Source organism: Pezoporus occidentalis, unplaced genomic scaffold (assembly GCF_034315485.1).
Source record: "Pezoporus occidentalis ecotype Australia unplaced genomic scaffold, CSIRO_AGI_Poc_V1 ctg55, whole genome shotgun sequence".
NCBI classification, from domain to species: Eukaryota; Metazoa; Chordata; class Aves; order Psittaciformes; family Psittacidae; genus Pezoporus; species Pezoporus occidentalis.
In genome coordinates, this window is record NW_026915888.1 from 4257696 (window position 1) to 4276717 (window position 19022).

Here is a 19022-nt window from a genome sequence, read left to right on the forward strand (position 1 = left end):
CAAGGGGCTCTGGGGTCTGTCCAGTGCTGATCCCAGAGACAAGTGGGAACCATCAGGTGTTACGAGGAGGACAAACAGCCCAGAGTGCAAGAGGCAATGATAGCCTGGAACACTGTAAGCACCAAGTGGGAGTTGAGAGGTTGTTCTGCACATTTCTCCATTAGCTGTTGCTTGCCAGTGCCTGCCTGTGCTGGAAGTGTGTTCTGCAAAGAGGGGAGGCAGAGAGGACTGAAAAGGGACCCATCTGAATTAATGTTCATGCAATTGCTTTCAGAGAGCACCGAGGGCCAGAAAGAAACAGCAGGTTAAAAGGAAAATGTAGTGAATCCTTGGAAACCTTCTAAAGGGCAGCTCAGGAATGGCACTAACAATGCCTGACAAAAAGCACCAACATTAAGCACACTTTGGGATTGAGAACACCCCATCTTTAGAAACTGCACCATTATTTTCTAGTGCAAAGGATGATGAAGAGGTATAATTTATAGTAAATTATCATGTGGATAATGGATGTGAAATTTGAAGCATGTGAAAGGTGAATCATGTTTTTTAGCATAGCTTTGGTAACAGAGCGCTCTCAAGTGTGCAGCTGGAACAGTACCCATGGTACGGATCAGAAGTTCATGTGCCACCAAGTTTAGTTCGGCAGGAGTCAGATTTGCACTGGCACAAAATGTCTTCCAGGCTTTACAGGGCCAGAGCCAATGTAGGAAGGAGGGATTTGGGATGGAGGCGAGGGCCAGTGCTTGCATCTGGGTGCATGGGCATCCCTTGGGCACCCAAGGTCCTGCTTGGGAACCCATTAATAGCTTCATCTGAAATAATGAGGGGAATGGTGCACAGCTGCCTGCCCATAATGAACCAATGACAATGTAATTTATTAGAGTGATGTATTACATGGGAACGGTAATGAGAAATGGAGGGACCTGATTTTGTAAGACTCGGATCAATTCGGTTGGGTTTTTATAAATGAACAGTGTTTTTCTAACCACGGAAGATCATTAACATATTATTTTATTAGTACTTTTCAAAGCTGTTTGAATTACAGCTGCGTTTTTCAGAATCCAAATAGCAGCATGTGGACATGTGTCTGAAATATAGATGTTGCTGCAGTGTAAATACGTCATTGGCATTCGATAGGGAGGTGGGTTGGAGTGACGGAAGAGGCTGGGATACATCTATAATTTATGAACATAGCTGTAAGTAGGAGTTATTTTCCTGTAAGCAAGCAAGCTTTTTCCTGAGAATTTGTTTCCTATTGAACTTCTTCTGCCTTCCTCCCTGCTCCATGAGGTTGTGTCCCCCTAAAGAGAATTTGCTTCTATGCTGCCAGCTCTGCCAGGCACTGGCATCACTGCGGGTGCAGCTCTCGCTTTCAGTGAGAGTGTGGAGAGGCTGTGCACTGGGATGGGCAGCAGGGATGGAGGTGGCAGCAGCTCTGCTAGGCTGTGCATGGGCTCCTTCCTCCTCAGGTATCATCTCTGTAAGCAGAGCCTCCCTTCAACCCAAACCCAGCCTGTGATTCTCTGATGTTTCTATGTGACTTCTTGCCTGGGCAGTAAATAGGGCTGAAGTTGCTGAAGAGCCATTTCTTGGTGATGACTTCCTCTCCTTCTGCCTGAGGAGCCAAATATAGGGATGAGGAATGAAGAATTCTTTGCTGGTTCAAGTGAGATTTGGGTGAAGAAGGATGGAATGCATCCTTTCTTTTAAGCCAGCCCTAGCTTACCCTGTACTGAAATAAGCTGAGCATGCACATAAGTGATGTGTTGGCCCTGAGATCAATAAAATCTCATGGCAATACATTGTTGGGACGATACAGCAAGGTCTGAGTCTCAGCCTCGCTTTGTGCTAACCTGCTGCATTTGTCCAGGGAAGACAGGAGAGGAGGAGGAACGGGAAAAGACACTTAAACCCCCCCTTAGGCTAAAGCTGCCTGCAGTCATCGGGCTTCCTGGTTGGCGAGGTCAGGACAAAACCATACGCAACAGCCGCTGAGATGGGGCTGTAGGTTCCCACCGCAGGTCCTGCTCTGTCACCCACACGTGTGTCACAGCATTACATGTCATTGCAGGGCTCCAGCATGTCATAGCTGAGCAGCCAAGTCCTTGGCACTTGTGGTCGGACACAGCCTGGCTGCATCCCACACGGCAGCATGCCCCATATCCCAGCATCGCAGCGGGGCTGAGCTGGAGCAGGGGACATGCTCTATTAGGACTGCTGGTGCTTTGTACCACTGAGACCAGGGCTCACACCAGAGCTACTTCAGAGTGACCCCCAAATGCACTTCAGCAGTGTGCCAGGTCCTCAGTAGGAGCTCTTTTGCTGTTGAACTGATCTGCTCCCACTGGGCTGCAATACTTGGAACATAAAAATAGATGGAGATGACAGGGAGGATGGCTCGAGTGTCAGTGGTCCCTGGGACAGCGGGTGCCCATGTCAGGTGGATTCCCCAGTGGGGTGGGGAAGAGCATGTGTGTGTGTACATGAGTCCAGGGGTACAGCCCCATTTTCGCCATCCAGCCTGTTTTAGTTGGATGGGGCTGACCTCTGGTGCAGGCAAAAGCTTAAATGGGTGAGAAGGATTTGGGTTTTGGAACATATGAGGTCACTCATTCAGTTGGAGAGCAGCGTGTGTCAGAGGTCCAACAATTTGTTTGTAGAGGAGTTTTGAGCATTAATGATTCAAGATGTTTTCCTGGGAGTGGTTTGCAACATGAGACTCAGCGGCCAGCATAGCGTTGGGGTTTGATGGGATTAGTCAACTCACTGAGGCTCAAAGGTCTCTAGTAACACAATAGTTAAGGTTGTACTTTTCCACATGGCTGAGCCTTCAAGGAGCTCACCAGGAGTGTAATAGATGTAAACAGGGTTGTGAGGGTTGTGCCAGCCGGGAGGCAGGGAGGGGGTTTCCCTCCGCATCACTTCTGTCACCTTTTCCTTCGTCTCTTTCAGAGTTGCCAATAATCATAAGCAGAACCTGATGACTGTTGCTAATCTGGGTGTGGTATTTGGGCCAACGCTGCTCCGACCTCAAGAGGAAACAGTTGCTGCCATTATGGACATCAAATTTCAGAACATCGTGATTGAAATTCTAATAGAAAACCATGAGAAGGTAATGGCTTCCCTTGCTTCCGTCAGTGCAGTTGATGTATGGAAAGGAGTTTGTCTCTTTACAAACTGCAGCCCCTCTCCCATGGTCCCCATAGCCAGTGGCACCGGAGGTGGGGTTGTGCCAGGGGGTTCAGTGATGGACACGACTTGGGATGTGGTGTAGAGGCTCCAGAACTGATGGTTCTTGGGCTGTAGTTGTGTAACCAGCAGGCTGGTAACCAGCCTTTTTTATAGTCATCTTGGTGTGAGTCAGCATGTCTCTGTCTCCGTTACAGAAATCCCAACTTCTTTGCCTTTTCCACGGTTTAACAGGAATTTGTCCTTAGTTTTAAGGGAGATGGGCACTAAAAGAAACTAGTGTGAGGTGCACGCTTAGACTGGATTCCTAATTCTCTGACTAAATCCAGGTTTATTCCATGGCGCAGTGTTGATCCCCTGATTTATGATGCATTAGTGTTAGTTGGCCATAAGGACGTTCATGTCTGCAGCAGGAGCAGCTCAGCGAGGCAGTGGCACGGGCTGTCCCTCCGGCTGGTCACATGCGAACAACATCACATAAAAATGCCATTTTCTTCTCAATTCAAACATGTTCTTTTGTTTGTGTGGTTTGGGATGGACAGAAATAACTAATTTGAGCATTCAGGCTGCGAAGAAAGAAGCAGAGGCAGGCTTGGCTCTGGCTCTGGTGTTGGGCTATTGCATGTAGATGCTGTGAATGTGTTTCTGGCAGGTTGAGGTTCAAGGTTGAACCGTTGGTACCTGTGGTGTGGGCAGCAGACCCAGGGCATGGCTGTGTGGGGCTGCAAAGGGGCATCAGGAGTGCATCCAGCAGGGATAGGGAGGCAGTGTCCATGTTGTGTGTTCTTAGAGAAGTTGCTTCCACAGGCACATCGAGACTATGGTATTTGTTTAGGATGAAGGAGCAATTTTCCTCTGCATGGAATGTAATGGCAACGATGGCTTAGTTCATCTGCATAGCTGTGCAGATGAACCTGTGGTTGTGAGCAAAGCCCAGCTTCCCCAGCCTTGGTCCTGGTGGAGGAACCATCATGAAACCTCACGGTGGCCTCTGATGGTCACCTCCGTGTCTGTCATCTCTTGGTTGGTGCAGGGAGGTGTTCACCACCTCTCCCGGTGGGATGAGGTCTCTGCTGTGTCGCCAGTGTCCCAGGCAGCACGGCACCGCTGTGAGTGTGTTTGCTGTCCCTCCCCTTCGCTGTGCTTTATGGAGCCCTCCCCTCATGGGCCCTCACACAAACACGTCTTTAGGCACTGATTTTCCTCCCTGTGCCGGTCCCTGGCCATGCCAGCCGAGCCCTCCATCGGCCGTTGCTGCGGAGGAGCTGATGGCAGATCTCTGCAGTGATCGTGTCTGGAAGGGCTGCTCTGTGCTCACCAGCCACATTACAGCTCCTGCCCCGCAGTGCCCTGGCTCTTCCATGCTTCCCCCTCCTTAGAAGCGACTCCTGGCACTGGCGGAAGGGTGGATGTGTGAGCTGGTTACATACATTTGTCCCCAGTTGATTCTGAGGGCCCTGTGAACCCGTGTCCCCATCCCTGCAGGGCTCCCGGGAAAAGATCCTGGGAAGAAGGGAGATAGGAAGACATAACTCCAGGAGAGGAAAATCTCTTAAATGCAGCATTAGTGCCGGTTCAGGACTGGTTTGTTTTAGTGTATTTCTTAATTTGAATTGATTGGAGCTCCTGGAAGGCTCCCCACAGGAGCTGCCGTGGGTGATTAGCAATAAGCAAGCTGCTTGTGCTGGTGCTGCTGGTGCTTTATGTTGTTTTATGCCAGTGACTCAGAGCCACTGCTTACAATTAAGTACATTCGCAGGGAAAACGTAATTGATTTGAATGGTTCCTGGCAATCAGCGACTGTCTGGTCTGACATTACATTTCCCCCAGGTAAGTGGAGCGCCTCTCCCATCAAAGTGACTGTTGTCATTGTGTAACCAGGGAAAAAAGCAAGCTTGGTGATGACATCTCTTGGTCTGAATGACTGCTGGCAGCCTGTTTACGCCGTCGTTTCAGCAGGTTTATCTGATTGCCGGGGCAGTGGGAGGGTTTGGGGGGGGTTAGTCAGCGTTCCCTGCTCGCCTGCCTGCATTTGCAGTCACCCCGTCTGAGATCTGGCTCATCTTCCCCCTGAGATTATTGCTGGGGAAAAGCATTCATCCTGGAGCCATACAAGTCTCAGGGAAGGATGCTGCAGGATATGGTGCTGATTATCCTGTGTCTTCCGTGATGAGTGTGACCTTGTGCTCCCACAGGTGGTACCTCTGCCTTAGCGTGCGCCCTGCACCTTGGTAGCCATGCGCGGTTTGGAATCGTAGTCAGCAAAACAGGGGCTTTGTGAAGGTTCCCGGAATGACGGATAAATCACGGTGTGCTCTGCGTTGCCAGAGGTTCTGACACTGACCATTAAACCCTGTGTGTAATCCAGCAAGTTCAGTCATTTCTGGAGGTTTAACAGCTTTCCAGGTCCCAGATCCAAATTGTTGTTAGACTCACAGCAGCAATAGGCTCTGAAACAGTTGTTAAAGCTTCTCAGGCCTCTGCACGTTGAGGCGTTGCAGCGCTGGCGTCTGCCCTTATGATTGCAGCCACTGGGACCTGCTGCTCCTTGAGTGATATCCCATGGGTTGTACTAACACTAGATCTGCTGGACATGGGGAGTAGTGCTGGGATGAGACTAGGATCAGGGCTTGGGAAGGAGGGAATGACAGCTCCATTTGCCTGCCAGATGCTGCAGTGCAGCAAGGAGGAACCCTGGAAAAGCAGAGCAGGAGCAACGTGCCTGGCTTCGGCTGCCCGACGTGACCCAAGGAACCAACCAAATGTCAAATTGTTACTTAACAAGATTTATCCATCAGCCTTTTCTGCCTATGGTTATGAATGAATGTGCTGGTAATGTAATGTGTTATAAATCATATCCTGGATATATATATAATTAAATGGGTAAAATTATTTTTCTCCTATGGCTCTAGATGTGGCCATGACAGGCAAACCAAGACTGCATCCAGTGGAAAAAACAGTAAGGATGCTGTGTTGAGAGCCTGGTTACTCGACTGATTGCAATTTAGCACCATATTTCTGACTTTAAAATTAAATGTTTGCTGAAAGTAATATTGAAGCACTATTACATCTGACAATTGCAGGTGTCCATCCACGTTCTTTTCCAAAGCTTTCATTTTTATAGCTCTCTGGAAAAGACCATTGTTCTGAAGTGTTACCAGTTTAAGAGATCAATTCACTGTCTTGATGATGCTCCCTCCAGACAAAGGGTTGACCAGGTCAAATGCTAATGCAGCCAGTATTGATGACAAATAAGAAAGTAGTTTATGCAGTGAATTAGACAGCCCCAAGCACGAGGCTTGGTGAGGACTAACACCAAAGTCAAAGCCCTCAGCACCCCATCTTCAGTTTATTCTCTGTAATTAGCTGAATGTTTAGTGATGCTGTTGGCAGTTTTAGCTGGTCCTTGTGTAAGACTCAGTGCCACCAACATTTTGAATGTCACAGCAGCTATTCTCCAAGCTCCAGATGCAGCTTTGTGCATGGGAATACACCGAGCTGTTGGCCAGAGCAGAGACTGGGGGCGGACCTTCATATGCTGTTATATGCCATCCCTCTGCTTTGGGCAGGATACCAACCTTCCCTGTTTTCTTCTTCCTTGTCATAAGATGGGCAGAAGTGTTAAAAAAGCCTTTTAACAGCCACCACTGACAAGGTGCTGCTGGGTCTTTGCCGTTCGGCAGACAGGGATAAGGTGTTATGGAGCTGTGGAATTGCCGCCTGCGTCAGGCTGAGGAGCGGGCATGGCACGACTGTAAATGTGATATATGGATCCTGGCTGCTCCTCTCCCACTCCAGCTATTAAACTGTCTCTCCCTCCCTGTTAATTGTGCTCTGGGACTGGGAGCGCTGTAGCACAGAGAGGAGCACGTCTCGGCTAGTCTTGTTAAACTGAAGAATGGAACAAACCTGAGCAACTTCCCTGTGAAAAGGAGAGGGTTGTGCCTGAGCTGAGGGAGATGGAGTAGGAGGGTTTGTCCTGCAGTGCTGGCTTCCTTTGCTGCTGAAGAGATCTGGGCTATACAATAAAGGCAAAGTCACATCTAGAGTGAGCTTTTCATCGTACAGTCCTTGGGGTCTCTCCTTAGACCTTCAAAACCAGTGCTGTGCTTTTTAAACATAGCTTTTAATTGACTTTTCTCCATTGTGAGTGGCTAAATTTAGCCTGCATGCTCTGCGCTGCTCAGAGGTGGTAGAGAGCGGCTTTTAACAGCCCTGCCAGGGCCTCCGTGCTGCTTCTGCTCTCCATCTCTGGTTTATCTCAGTGGAGATGCTACAGAGGGACTGGGATGCCCAGAAGATTCTTGTTTGCTGTCTGTCCTGGATAAACACTGGTGTTTCTGCTTCATCAGGTGGCTGTGTCCCACTGTTGGCACTGTGATTCTAGTAAAATTGTTTGATAATGGTGTTCCAGCTGCATTTAGAAATGCAACCTCCTTATAAGCTGAAGCTGGTTTTAATCACTGAGCTCATAATTTAAGAGCATCTATATCTTCCTTTGTCAAAGACCAAAAAAAAAAAAGGAAACAAAAACCTGGAAGTTTCTTTTCAAGTATGCTGTGGGAAATCATCACATAAAATGTGATTCATAAATCAATGCTTTGATTTATATATTGTTTTATTTCCCAAGTAGAATTTGCTATTGAAAAGCAACTTGAAAGCCAGAGCATGTTAAAGCGGCTGTGCTGGATATGGGGAATGGAGCACAGGGCAGGCGAGGTGCCCTGGTGCTGATTTCAGCCCTGCTGTGCTGAGGATGCTGCTGCAGAAAAGCTGTATTTGGCCTGTAGAGGGAAGGGCTCAGGGCACGCGTCTGAGCACCTGGGGCAGGCACCTGGAGGATGTGCAATTATGTAGTGGTTTGGCGTAGTAAGTGATGTACTATGAATAGCCCTTCTAAGCAGGACCTGTGAGCTGGCCTGAGCGCCATTGCCAATGGTGGGATGCTGGGGTGGAATGTTGGGGTGCAGGGAGCAGGATGCAGCAGCCGTTCAAGAGGTTGGGGAGCCACTATCCCCAAACTCCCATGGGGAACCATGGAAACAGGCACTTTGGAGGTGGGAATGGCGGCAGGCAGGCATGCACAGGGTGAAAACGAGCGGCGCTGCCTGCAGAAAGCATGGCTTGGGCTGCTTCTCTCTCTGCTAACCCATGAGCCCAGGAGGAATGTGTGAATGAGCTCAGCAGAGCTCTCCAGGAAGGGCTGCAGCAGGAGTCCATAATCTACCCATCTGTTCCGCAGCGTGCCCAGCAATGCGCACTCAGGCTCAGCTGCTCGCTTGCTCGGGGCCGGGTCCTGCCGTGCGCAGGAGCCTGGCGCAGTGACTGATCCCTGCTTCCTGCCTCCCGCTCCATCTGCGGGCTCGGAACTGACCCTGAGTCCCTGCAAACAGACAGGTTGGGCAGTGATGTCCTTAGGTAATCCACTGAGAAACGTTCCTTAATTCCTCCCCGAAGCAGTAAGCGCTGCCCCTCACACCCGCCGCTTTGTGCTTTTGGGGAGAGATGCGACATTAACGTTTTTGGCTAACATGTCTTGGCTCTTTCATGTTTATTTGTAGAAATCAGCGTGCAGGGTTTATGTGTGTGTGAGGATTTTGCTGTTGTTACATGAAACAAAGCAATTAAGTGCTGGCAGCCGCTCCCATGTTGGATGCTTTGGGCAAGGCCAGGGCAGCCCATGGCCAGCAGCGATGGCTGTTGGCTCTGGAGGAGACACCTCGGAGCTCAGCCACACCGGGCTGCCTATGGAAGAGTGTTCATATGGGCAACCCCTAGCAGTGCTGGTTGGGTGTCTGGCAGGGGAAGGCAGAGCAGGGATAGATGCTGAGGGATGGGGTTGAATATACTCTAGAGAAGGGAGACCTGGAGAGAGCGTGTCTTGAGGCAGCAGTGCTGCTGGCTGAGCCTGGGCTTCCAGAAGAGAAACAAATACCCAGATACCACCAACAAACAAAGCTGCTGCTCTTGGGATTCGTGCAGCTCTAAAATTCCATCCCCTGCAGAAAAAACACGATTACTCACTTGTCTGACAGCTGGGCTGGAGGCACAGACTTTCCCAAGCTGTTCTGCATCAGTGGGTGCGAAGGTGCTGTGGGGAGGTGTGCATGGGGACGCACTGGCTCGTGTGCCCAGGGCACCCTTGAAAGCTTGGCAGGGTGGCAGAGGGTTGGGGTTCTTCCCATCCCAGCACACGCATCTTGGGTGAAGATTAGAGAAAATGAGTGCAGACAGGGTGGGAATGGGGGATTTGGGATGTGGTATTCAAAACACTGCCCTGTTGAACGCGTGTGTCCCTCGGACGCGGCCCTGCGGAGCAGTGGGGCGGGCAGGCAGGCAGCTCCGCTGTGCGAGCGGTGATGCCAAAGAACAACTTGTTTATTGTTTTTAACAGATATTTAACACGGTGCCAGAGACGCCGCCATCGAACTCGCAGCTGCTGTTATCCCGCAAGAAGAGCACGGACTCGAAGCCTCCCTCCTGCAGCGAGCGCCCGCTGACGCTCTTCCACACGGCACAGCCCAACGAGCAGCGTAAGTGAGCCTCCAGCTTTCCCTCTTGACGCAGCTTTTGCCCTAATCGTGACTAACACACTGTAATTCCCATGCCATTCCCGTGCAATTGTGCTGGTGTCAAGGGAAGAGGCGATTCCCGTAACAGGATCAGGCTTCAGTTTCCTCTGCAGTGGTGTTGATGAGGGGTGTGAAGATTGCCTGGTATCCAGGCCCTTAACAGGGGCTTGAAATGAGGCTGCATTAGCACAGTATAGAGTGTTGCTGTCCCTGCCCCACCTGACGGACCCCTGCTCATTCCCTTCTCATGTTCCTCGGCCCCATCCTCACCATCATCAGCTCCCGCAGCACATGCGGCCAGGGAGGACGCCGCCTGTGTCTCCAAGGGGTGACCCTTTTTGGATGCCCTCGGGCACTTTGCCTTTTACAGACACAAAATCTCGGCCAGGAGGTTCTGCATTTTCCCGAGGATTATGTGCGCAGCAGTTTAAAAATGTTGAAGATCATCTTTCCATTGCTGTCACTAAGTGATGCTCCACATATTTAGGTGAAAGAGTCAGTGCCCCGTTCCTACTCATGGAGGGGCAGAAATGTGTCTGCTCCGGCTGTTGCTTCATGTTACAACCCAGTTCCCAGCTCTTGTGTTCCTCCTGGCCGTGCCTTGTGCTGCTCCTGGAGCTGGCCAGCAGCACAGGGACCTGTCCCTGTTTGCTAAAAGAACAGGACAGGGACCTGGTGAGCAGAGCGAGCGCTTGGGGCTCTCCCTGCTTTGCCTTGGGAAGGCGGGTGAGCGTGGGGAGCAGGGAAGGGCTGTGTTTTGTGGTAGTGATTCGATCATATTAGTGTGCATTGGGAGCATGATTGTTGAAACATTTATCATTGAAGTAGGAGTCGCTGTGTTCTCCAGCAGGTGCTTGTCTTTCAGGAAAACATCATCACAGAAGCAGCAGTTTTCTGGAATAGGGCTGCTTTCCATGCCATCAGTGATGATAATTGCTTCTCACAGTTACAGTTACTGTTTATATGGAAAAAGCATCTTATGAAAATGAATTAACATGATTTTAGGTAATTTGTCTTAGAACTGAGGAGGGGGTCAGTGCTGCTGGTGTTGGGTTGGGATGCATGATATTGCCACTCTTCACTGCTGAAGTTACACAAATAAGGGGGAAATCTCTTAACAGAATATGGTCAAGGGGAAACAAGAAACTAAGAAACCTCCAGGTTGTCAGCAGAGCAGCACATTGGGGTCATATAGCATCATGAAATGGTTTGGGTTGTAAAGGACCTTAAAGCTCCTCCAGCTCCAACCCCTGCCACGGGCAGGAACACCTTCCACTAGAGCAGCTTGCTCCGAGCCCCTGTGTCCAACCTGGCCTTGAACACTGACAGGGATGGGGCAGCCACAGCTTCTCTGGGCATCCTGTGCCAGTTCTCGTTCTTAAAGTGTTCCCCTGCTCTGTCACACAAATGCTCAGTCCCTCGGCAGCTGATTGCAGGCACAGAGAAATCCATTCCTGGTTGTAGTTTGCATTTTAATTATTTTCAGGTTTTGTGGCACTTTGGATGTCTTAGGGAATATAAAATATTAATGCCTTGAGAAAAAATGAGGGGTTTTTAACTACAAAGGGTATTCGTTTAAATGGAGCTGCTTCTTATAAAAAGAATACCTGGTATTTCTTACAGTTTAATGTTTAATATCTGTGTAACCTAACTGCCTGTCTTCTGACACCTGGTAGGATGCTGCCCTGTTTGCATTAGGGCAGGGATTACTACTAGGAGCACTGCCTTTGCAGCAGCGTGTTCTTTACCTCTGTGTGCAGGAGCAGCTGTGTGCGCTGGCTGATGGCTCTTGGTTTTGGTGTTTTTTTTAGAGGAGAACAGGAACAGTCTCATCAACTCCAGCCTGGAATCCGTCATCTCTTCAAACGTAAACAGCTTCCTCAGCTCCAACAGCGTGCCCCAGCCCAGCCTCAACTCAAGTGATCTCGAACTAGAAGTAATTAAACCCAACAGGCCAAATTCACTGTAAGTACAGTGTTCATTACTGTTTTATGTGCTCTCCGTCTTTAATCTTTAATCAGGGCTGTTTCTTACTCCAAATCCCAGCAGTTTGTTGACGAGTACAATTTAACATGGAAGTTTTTAATGGGCACCTAGCATGTGCCCTGCATTCTCCCCTCGGTGTGAGCGGTGCAATGAGTTACTCTGGGCTGTATCTGCCGGCGAGCTTCGCCTCTGATCATCCTGCACATGTGGGATGGTTTTCGAGCAGAGCTCCACGTTGCGGCTGGAGCCGCTCGGCCCAGCTGGTGATAACTCCAGTGAGCACAAAGGACTTTTCTTTGGAGTTGAATTCTGGGGCTGTTGTCAGTACAGTTGATCTCCGGCCAAGTCTGTGCCATTGCTTCGCCTATTGCTTCCTTCATCTGGAAAGTTCAAGGGAAAAAATAGCGACCTTAGCAATGACTCCCTGGGGACGGCCGCGTTATTTGTGATGTCCCCGAACTCGCCACAGCTGAGCCCTCGCCGATGGCCGTCCCTGGTGCGGGAATTTCCTTCCTGCCGCGGCTCTGCCGGGCCCGATCGCATTTTCCCACAGAACCTCCCCTCCTCGCCCATGTGAAGATCTGCTCAGATCTTCAAGAGCCATTGCGGTCCTTGCGAGCCGAAGCCAAGTGTCCCCGCAGCGCTCTGCGGCACGCCCCTGCCTGTCCCTATGGACCCGTTGGAGGAATGCTGCTCCCGCCATGGCAGTTTATGGCCTCGCTGGATGTGGTGACCTTTGCAATTAAAGGAGACCTTCCTTCCCACCCCTCCGGTCCTCCCACAGGCTCCAAACACTTCCAGTTCCCACTCAACCCTGGAAGCCCCTGCTCCCTTGAGAGCAGGCTTCAGCTGCTTTCTCCTGGTTAGCAGTGGAAGGACCACTGAGGAATGAGAATGGGGAAGTGCCAGGGTGGGTGCTGGTAGAGATGGTGAAACTCATTGCTGGTGGCTTGGTTGGCAGCAGGGGGTGGGTTTGGGGGCTCTGGGGTGCAGCCCTCACTGCCAGCATGCAGGAATGGCTCAGGGCTCTGCCTGGAGAGGCTTGCAGGGCAGAAAGGTAAGTACCCAGCAGGCAGCCGGCGCTGCTGCCCGAGTGAGCACGTGTGTGCACAGAGGACAGGCTCTGGCTCTCATCCATCCGCTCTGCCTCTCTCCTCACCATTCCTGCCACTAAACCCATGAGCTGCGCGAGTACCAAACCAACCCAGTCCCACTGGCACTGAGTGTGTGAGGCTCAGCCCGTGCCATACCCTGCCTGTGGACTTACCCACTGTGAGACCTTCAGGGAGTGTTGCGGTGGCTCATAGAGCATCCAACAGGTAGGACACCTCTGAATTAATGTTGTGTGTTACATACATACTGAGTCAAGATGTGTTGATTTCTCATGTCCATACTGTTGGTTGAAGCTCTGGAAGTCAGTCACATACCATTCCCCCAACAGGATGTTTTTAGTTTATTTATCCTTCGAGGGGGGAAAAAACAATGGTGTGACTTCAAGTATAGCAGGGTTTGTGAGCCTGGGTCTTGCTGTGACCTTACAGGAATTGTTTGCCAAATTTGCAGTTTTTCAGATTCCAAGAATTGCCTCTTCCTAATAATTTCTTTTTAAAGGAAGTCATAAAGCCATCAGAATACATCAGTTAAAGCTATGTGAGCCTCGGGGGAGCGGAGGCATCTTGCTGTTACCAAGGAAGTGAGTGAGCAGCCCAGCAGTGGGACTATTTGCTTGCTGCCAGTTAAGGGCCCTGTACAGCTCTGGGAGGCGGAGCAGTGATGACCAGGGTAGCACCGGCAGCTCCTCTGGCTCTGACCGTGTTTGTGGCATTTGGTGCTTTTCCTCAAGTGCAGTGATGATGTGGTCACTGTCACACACACAGGAACACACAAGTTTTCACTGCATGTTGAGCTAAAGGTTGAAAACTGAGTCTTGAGGTGAATAATACCATGCTCTGTAACCCCAAATATTTAAATCATGTGTCTTTAATCCTATCTTTTAGTGAGAAATGAAGGGTCTGACTTCACTGTATTCATTTTAAACAGCATGTATAGTTGTCACTGCAGCCCCTCTGTGCCCATTTACTCATGAGCACAAGCCTGTGCCCGTGGGTTTGGCAGGTCTGTGGTGTTCTGCCCTTGGTGGTCAGCACTCCATGAGGGTGTTGGTTTGCAGTGGTGAGGATGAGGAGGGCTCCCAGCAGTGGGTCCATCCCCCAGCTCTGCCCCATGGCTGTTTACAGGCTGGGGCCAAGTGCCTGAATGGTGCCAGAGCCCAATGGCTTTGTCACTGCTGCTCCATGGGACTGCCCAAGTATCATCTGTGTAAAGCTGCTTCTGGTTTTTAACCAGCTGGGTAATCCGGGCTCTGCAGGCAGCCTGGGGCAGTGCAAACACTGCAGCCTGTCTGTAGTAGCTGTTGCTCCATGCTAGGGGTTCTGGTGCTCCCCTGTCATTAACAGACCCAAAGTTAGGGTGTATACCTGAGGTCTCGGGGTGCTTTGCCCTTTGTGCTCCTGCAAACACTCTGCCAACCTCTCTGCCTGTCCTGTGAGGCCCACCTCTGGGCTCTGCTTCACGACTTTGGGTTTTTCTTGTGTTCTTTGCTGGTTTGGGTGATTTTTTTGGCTGCAGACCAGGGCCACCCTGCTTGAGTACCCATCAGGAGGGATTTGCTTCCCGGCAGCCGGGCCATGAGCTGATCCCTGCCTGAGCTGGGGCCTGCAGCTGAGGAGCTGTAAAATTCCAGGTGTGTGGAAGCCAGGAAATCCCACGTTCTGAAAAAGGGCTTGCTTTGTGAACAAGGAGCCCTGTAAGAGAACAGGGACAAAAGAAACCTGGATTCAGTGCTTCCTTCCCTTCGAGCAAGGGACTGCTGCTTCCCTAACGGGACACCAGCAAACGTCAGTAAATTACAAACCAATCCAGACCAGAATTTGACCTACTCCTTATTTTCTGCTAAATGCATCACTGAAACCAAGAGGCTGATGGAGATTTCCATGCAGGGAAATGCCTTCACTAATTAGGGATTTTCCTGCTTTATTCTGAGGTTTGGTGCCTTTAGGTATCAGTGCATCTCTCACCCTTGTCCTGCAGGAGGGTGAGCACGGTGACCCCAGTGTCCCATCCAGGACTTGGCATTAGTGTCACTTAGAAAAGCCTCTCGTCTCCCTTCTCAAGGCTCGTGTATCCCCCAGGTCTGCTCCATGGGAGCTGAGCTGATTCCCAGATCCCACTCGTGAGTGTGTCCTGCTTCTCCCCAGCCTCTGAGCACGATGAGGGCGACAGCAGTGAGCACGGCAGGCCCCAGGTTCCCTGCTGTGCTGCTGTTTCTCCTGTCCTCCTCAGCCCTGCCTGCCCTCAAGCTGCTCCTCCTTCACCCACCGGGAGGGAGATGGTTCTGCTGCGGGGCGAAGGCTCCTCCTTCCCAGCAGCCAGCAGATTTTTACTATGGGAATGCATTTATTTATTGGGGCTGGCTTTATTTTTATGGAAACCGAGCTCCGGGCGGGAGCTGTTCCCGGTGAGTCAGCAGGACTGCTGTGCCACACCGGGCACTGCGGGCGGACCGGGCTGGCTGCCGGGGCCACCAAAACCCCGGGGACCTGGGTTTGCTCCTAAAGAAGTGTTGGATTTCTTTATCCTGCCCTTGCAGAAAACTGCTCCCTTGGAAAACGTGGCAAAACAAGAACCAGAAGGTGCTGTGCTCTCAGCTGCGGTGGGGCAAGTTTTCGAACTACACCGTGTGATGGTGAAAACCAGGAGATTTCAGATTGCAGGTTTTAGCATCCCTTAAGAGAATCACCTCGCTGTGTGTACCTGTGAAGCCTCTGATGTGGGTATCACTGCAGAGAACTGACACGTTGGTTGGTGTTTGCTTTCTACTTTTTCTTTTCTCTTTTATGTACAAGTCTCATCTCTGTCCCCTGTATTTCCCAAAGACCTTGCTGTGTGCAGGGTCCCACTGTGCTGGGTCCATGTGCTCCGAGTGCTTAAATCTGGCTGAGGCCAAATCGGAGGTGAGTGCTGCAAACACCTTTTCTTTCTGAAGGGCTGGGATGGGTGGCAGAGCACCCAACGTTCCCAGATAGCCCCAGGGATGCTTGCCAGGATCCTGAGGCCCCATTTCAGTGCTACCCATGCGCTCCTGCAGCTAGCCATGGGCCAGCACCAGGTGACCTGCTGTATCTGCACCATCCTGCTGCTGCACCTGAGGAAGCTGGTGTTGGGAAGACAGGCTGGCTTCACTGGCTTATTTCAGCATTTCCCACCTTCGGAGTGCATGGGTTGGCAATCTTGATGTCCTTCTAATGCAGGATGAGTTTGCATGTTGGCCAGTGTCTGCTTGGTTTTGCTGTAATTACAGAGCAAGTCCCTTTACCGGTTGCCCTTGGAATTGGCTTTGTAGGTGCAAGCCAAGTCAGGAATAATGAACACAGGGAAAAGAATTGCTTGATGAAGGAAATACTGTCTGTTGTGACCTCGAAATGAAATATTACTGGGCAGGTTTGCCTGATTTCTCAAGGAGATACAACCAGTCCAGCAGCACTGCCTCTGTTTGACGGCGTCTCCTCCTCTCCACGTCTTTCCGGGCCTGGCGGCCTTTGAATGCAGGGATTTTCCCAGGCGAGAGGGAAGCAGGGCCATGTCATGGCACCCGCAGCCAAGGCCACGGCAGGGACCGATGGCAGCTGAGGATGCCTATGGCATTAGGGTCGATGGACAGGCGGAGACCCCGCGCCACCACCCAGCCCCAGCACATGGTGTTGGCTTCACCTCCTTCACCCTGGGAACTCTGCCTTTAGGGAAATGCTAGCTTTGGGAAACTTGGATTTAGTCGTCACGTGTCTATTTGCATTTTATTTCATTTTCCCATTGACCAAGTATGGCTATTTCTTGCCCTTGATGGATATGGAAAGAAATGAGGAGCAGAGCTAAGGTCTAGTGGTCATGAAAAAAATAACCCAGTTAATGCAAGGAAAAGAGGTTATTTCCATGTGGTTTTGATTTACAGGACCAGAATAAATCTTCATTAGGCATCCCAGTTACAAAACTTGAACATTTTCCCTTCCCGAAAATGAGACAAAATTCGAGCATTAATGTATTTGCAAACCAGCCTCCACCAGTGGCGTGTTACTGGGCCTGGGGGTGATGGCACAACAAAGCCACGGGCTGGTGGCTGGGATGTACCATCTGATGCACCTTCTCCCCGTTACCATGTCACTTGCCATCTGATAGCCAGACAAACCACTGCAGCATCCATCAGTGCATCAAACAGGATGGGGCAGTGTTTTTTGGAATAAATAATCTCTTAAAATGCCAACAGCTCCTGCAATGATTGGCTGTGACACACATAAGCAAAAACCCACGAGGAGAAGTAAATAGACCTTTAAATGCTGCTGGTTCCTCATAGAATTTAAGTCACTTTTTCCACTCGGAGAAATAACTGCATAAACACGGCACACAGCCTCATGCAGCAGCTCCATTGCCTGCACCCACCCTCTGCTGCAAAAAGAAACTGTTTGGTCTTGCTTTTCTTGGGGGTTTTAACTTTTGTGGAGTTGTCAGTAACAGCAGTGATGCGATCGGTACTGTGCCCCGCTTCGTTAGTCAAGTTACTGTGAGAACAGATCCTTCTCATGTGCCTCCGCTGTCAGGAGGGGATTAGCCAGGTGTAAAGGGCAGCAGGGGCTGGTGCTGGGCAGGGATTCCAGGGAGAGTCTCTTGGTTTCTGGATGCCGTGCGAGGTTGGCTGCTAGAATAAACCTATTTATAAAAAGACCCCCCTGCAGGCACACAGGAGCGTGTCTGGGGAGGCTCTTGCAGGCTGTGAAAGCCCAAGGACAGCGTGGCAGTGCCAGGGTGGGAAATGCTTCCGAGCATGGACCTGCAGGGGGATTTCTGAGCTGTTTCCTTCTTTGCACCAGAGTGTTCTGGGGTCAGGCTTGCCGGTTGGAGTGTTTCTGGAATAATCCCTTTGCCACTGTCGAACAATGGAGGTGAGGTGCAGAACTGATGCAGGCCGTGTGTATCACCCGTTTCAGAAGCATGGATGAGGTTCAGGAGAATGGAACCCAGCAATGCTTTTACAGAGAGGGAAAAAGGATCTGTAGGTTAACACAGATGCAGTGCTGGGGCTTGGGGTTGGCTGGCAGTGGGTCCAGCTGCCCCCTGCGCAGGGAGAGCGGGAGAGAGCAGGCAGCGTCTGCCCATCCGTCCTCTGTCCAGAGGGGGTTGTGGTGTCAGAAATGAGCCCTTAACCTCCGTGACCTCTTCAGTTCCTCTCCCATTTTGCTCCCTTGCCCTTGTTTTGCCGGGGCTTTCATGGCTTTCTTCTCTTCTGCTGCTGTTGTTTATATTCCTGAAGAATAACAGCAATTAGAGGTGCAGAAGCGGGGCCCACCCTCATCCTGCCTTCCCGTCAGCCACTTTGGGAATGGCTCTGAAATGGCATCTCTGGGACTTCTGTTTAAGACATTTTCTCATCAATCAAATACTGCTGTCCCTGAGGAACCTGGATGGAACCCGCTCTCTCCCTTCCCCAGTATTCAGCCCCACTTTTAACTTGGAAAAAGAGCAGGAAAAGGCACTGGGATTTTGTGATTGATGTTTGTCACTATGAAATTGGGGTAATTTGTGCTTAGAAGGGTCTTCTCCTCCCAGGTTGGGAGCTCGTGCCCAGAGATGTCCCGGGGCCAGCAGCCTGCTCAGGCTGCTCCTGCATTGCACTGAACTAATAATGCGATCCGAGCAGTGCTTGCTGTAGTGAAGACGTTTCTTTTTACTTCAGCTTCATTTTCTGGTTCTCTCTGTTTAGAGGAGATTGCAAAGAAACCTGGTAGTAAGTGCAGGGAGCCTGGACTCCTCCATGGTGTAGAAACCGCGTGGGGCATCTGGGGTGGGTAAAGCAGAACTGCGAGGAAATAGGAACTTGATTAATGGCGAGGTTTGGGCTAAACAAAGCTGCTGCTTCTTCCTTCCACCGCATTGTGGCCGCCTGGCCAGGAGCCACGGCGGCTCCGGAGAGAGCCAAGGGCTGGGAGAGGCATTGTTGGGGCCAGCGGCTCCAGGCTGGGGTTCCCCCGGGAGCCTCCTAAGCCGCAGCGGGTCCTCTGCTGCCCTCATTGTGCCTGGCACCGCTGGGTGACACACACCGAGAGAAGCATCTCCCACCGGCCCCGCTCAGTGCCGCCGTGCAAAGCTTGGCCCTGAAACGCTGGGTTTTAGCCTGCTGTGGGTTTTAACCTCGAGGGGCGGATCCTGCGGTTGCCAAACATAAAA

General features: G+C 50.9%; 1 protein-coding gene across 4 annotated transcripts in view; it reads left to right on the plus strand.

The window, feature by feature from the left end:
- ARHGAP26 (Rho GTPase activating protein 26) overlaps positions 1-19022 on the plus strand; it is a 116542-nt gene that overhangs the window by 77666 nt on the left and 19854 nt on the right. For all 4 annotated transcript variants that reach the window (XM_062638181.1, XM_062638182.1, XM_062638183.1 and 1 more), the window contains 3 exons: positions 2953-3112; positions 9584-9722; positions 11573-11726. In XM_062638181.1, the coding sequence (XP_062494165.1) occupies positions 2953-3112; positions 9584-9722; positions 11573-11726 (453 nt within the window). The remainder of the gene's footprint in view (positions 1-2952; positions 3113-9583; positions 9723-11572; positions 11727-19022) is intronic.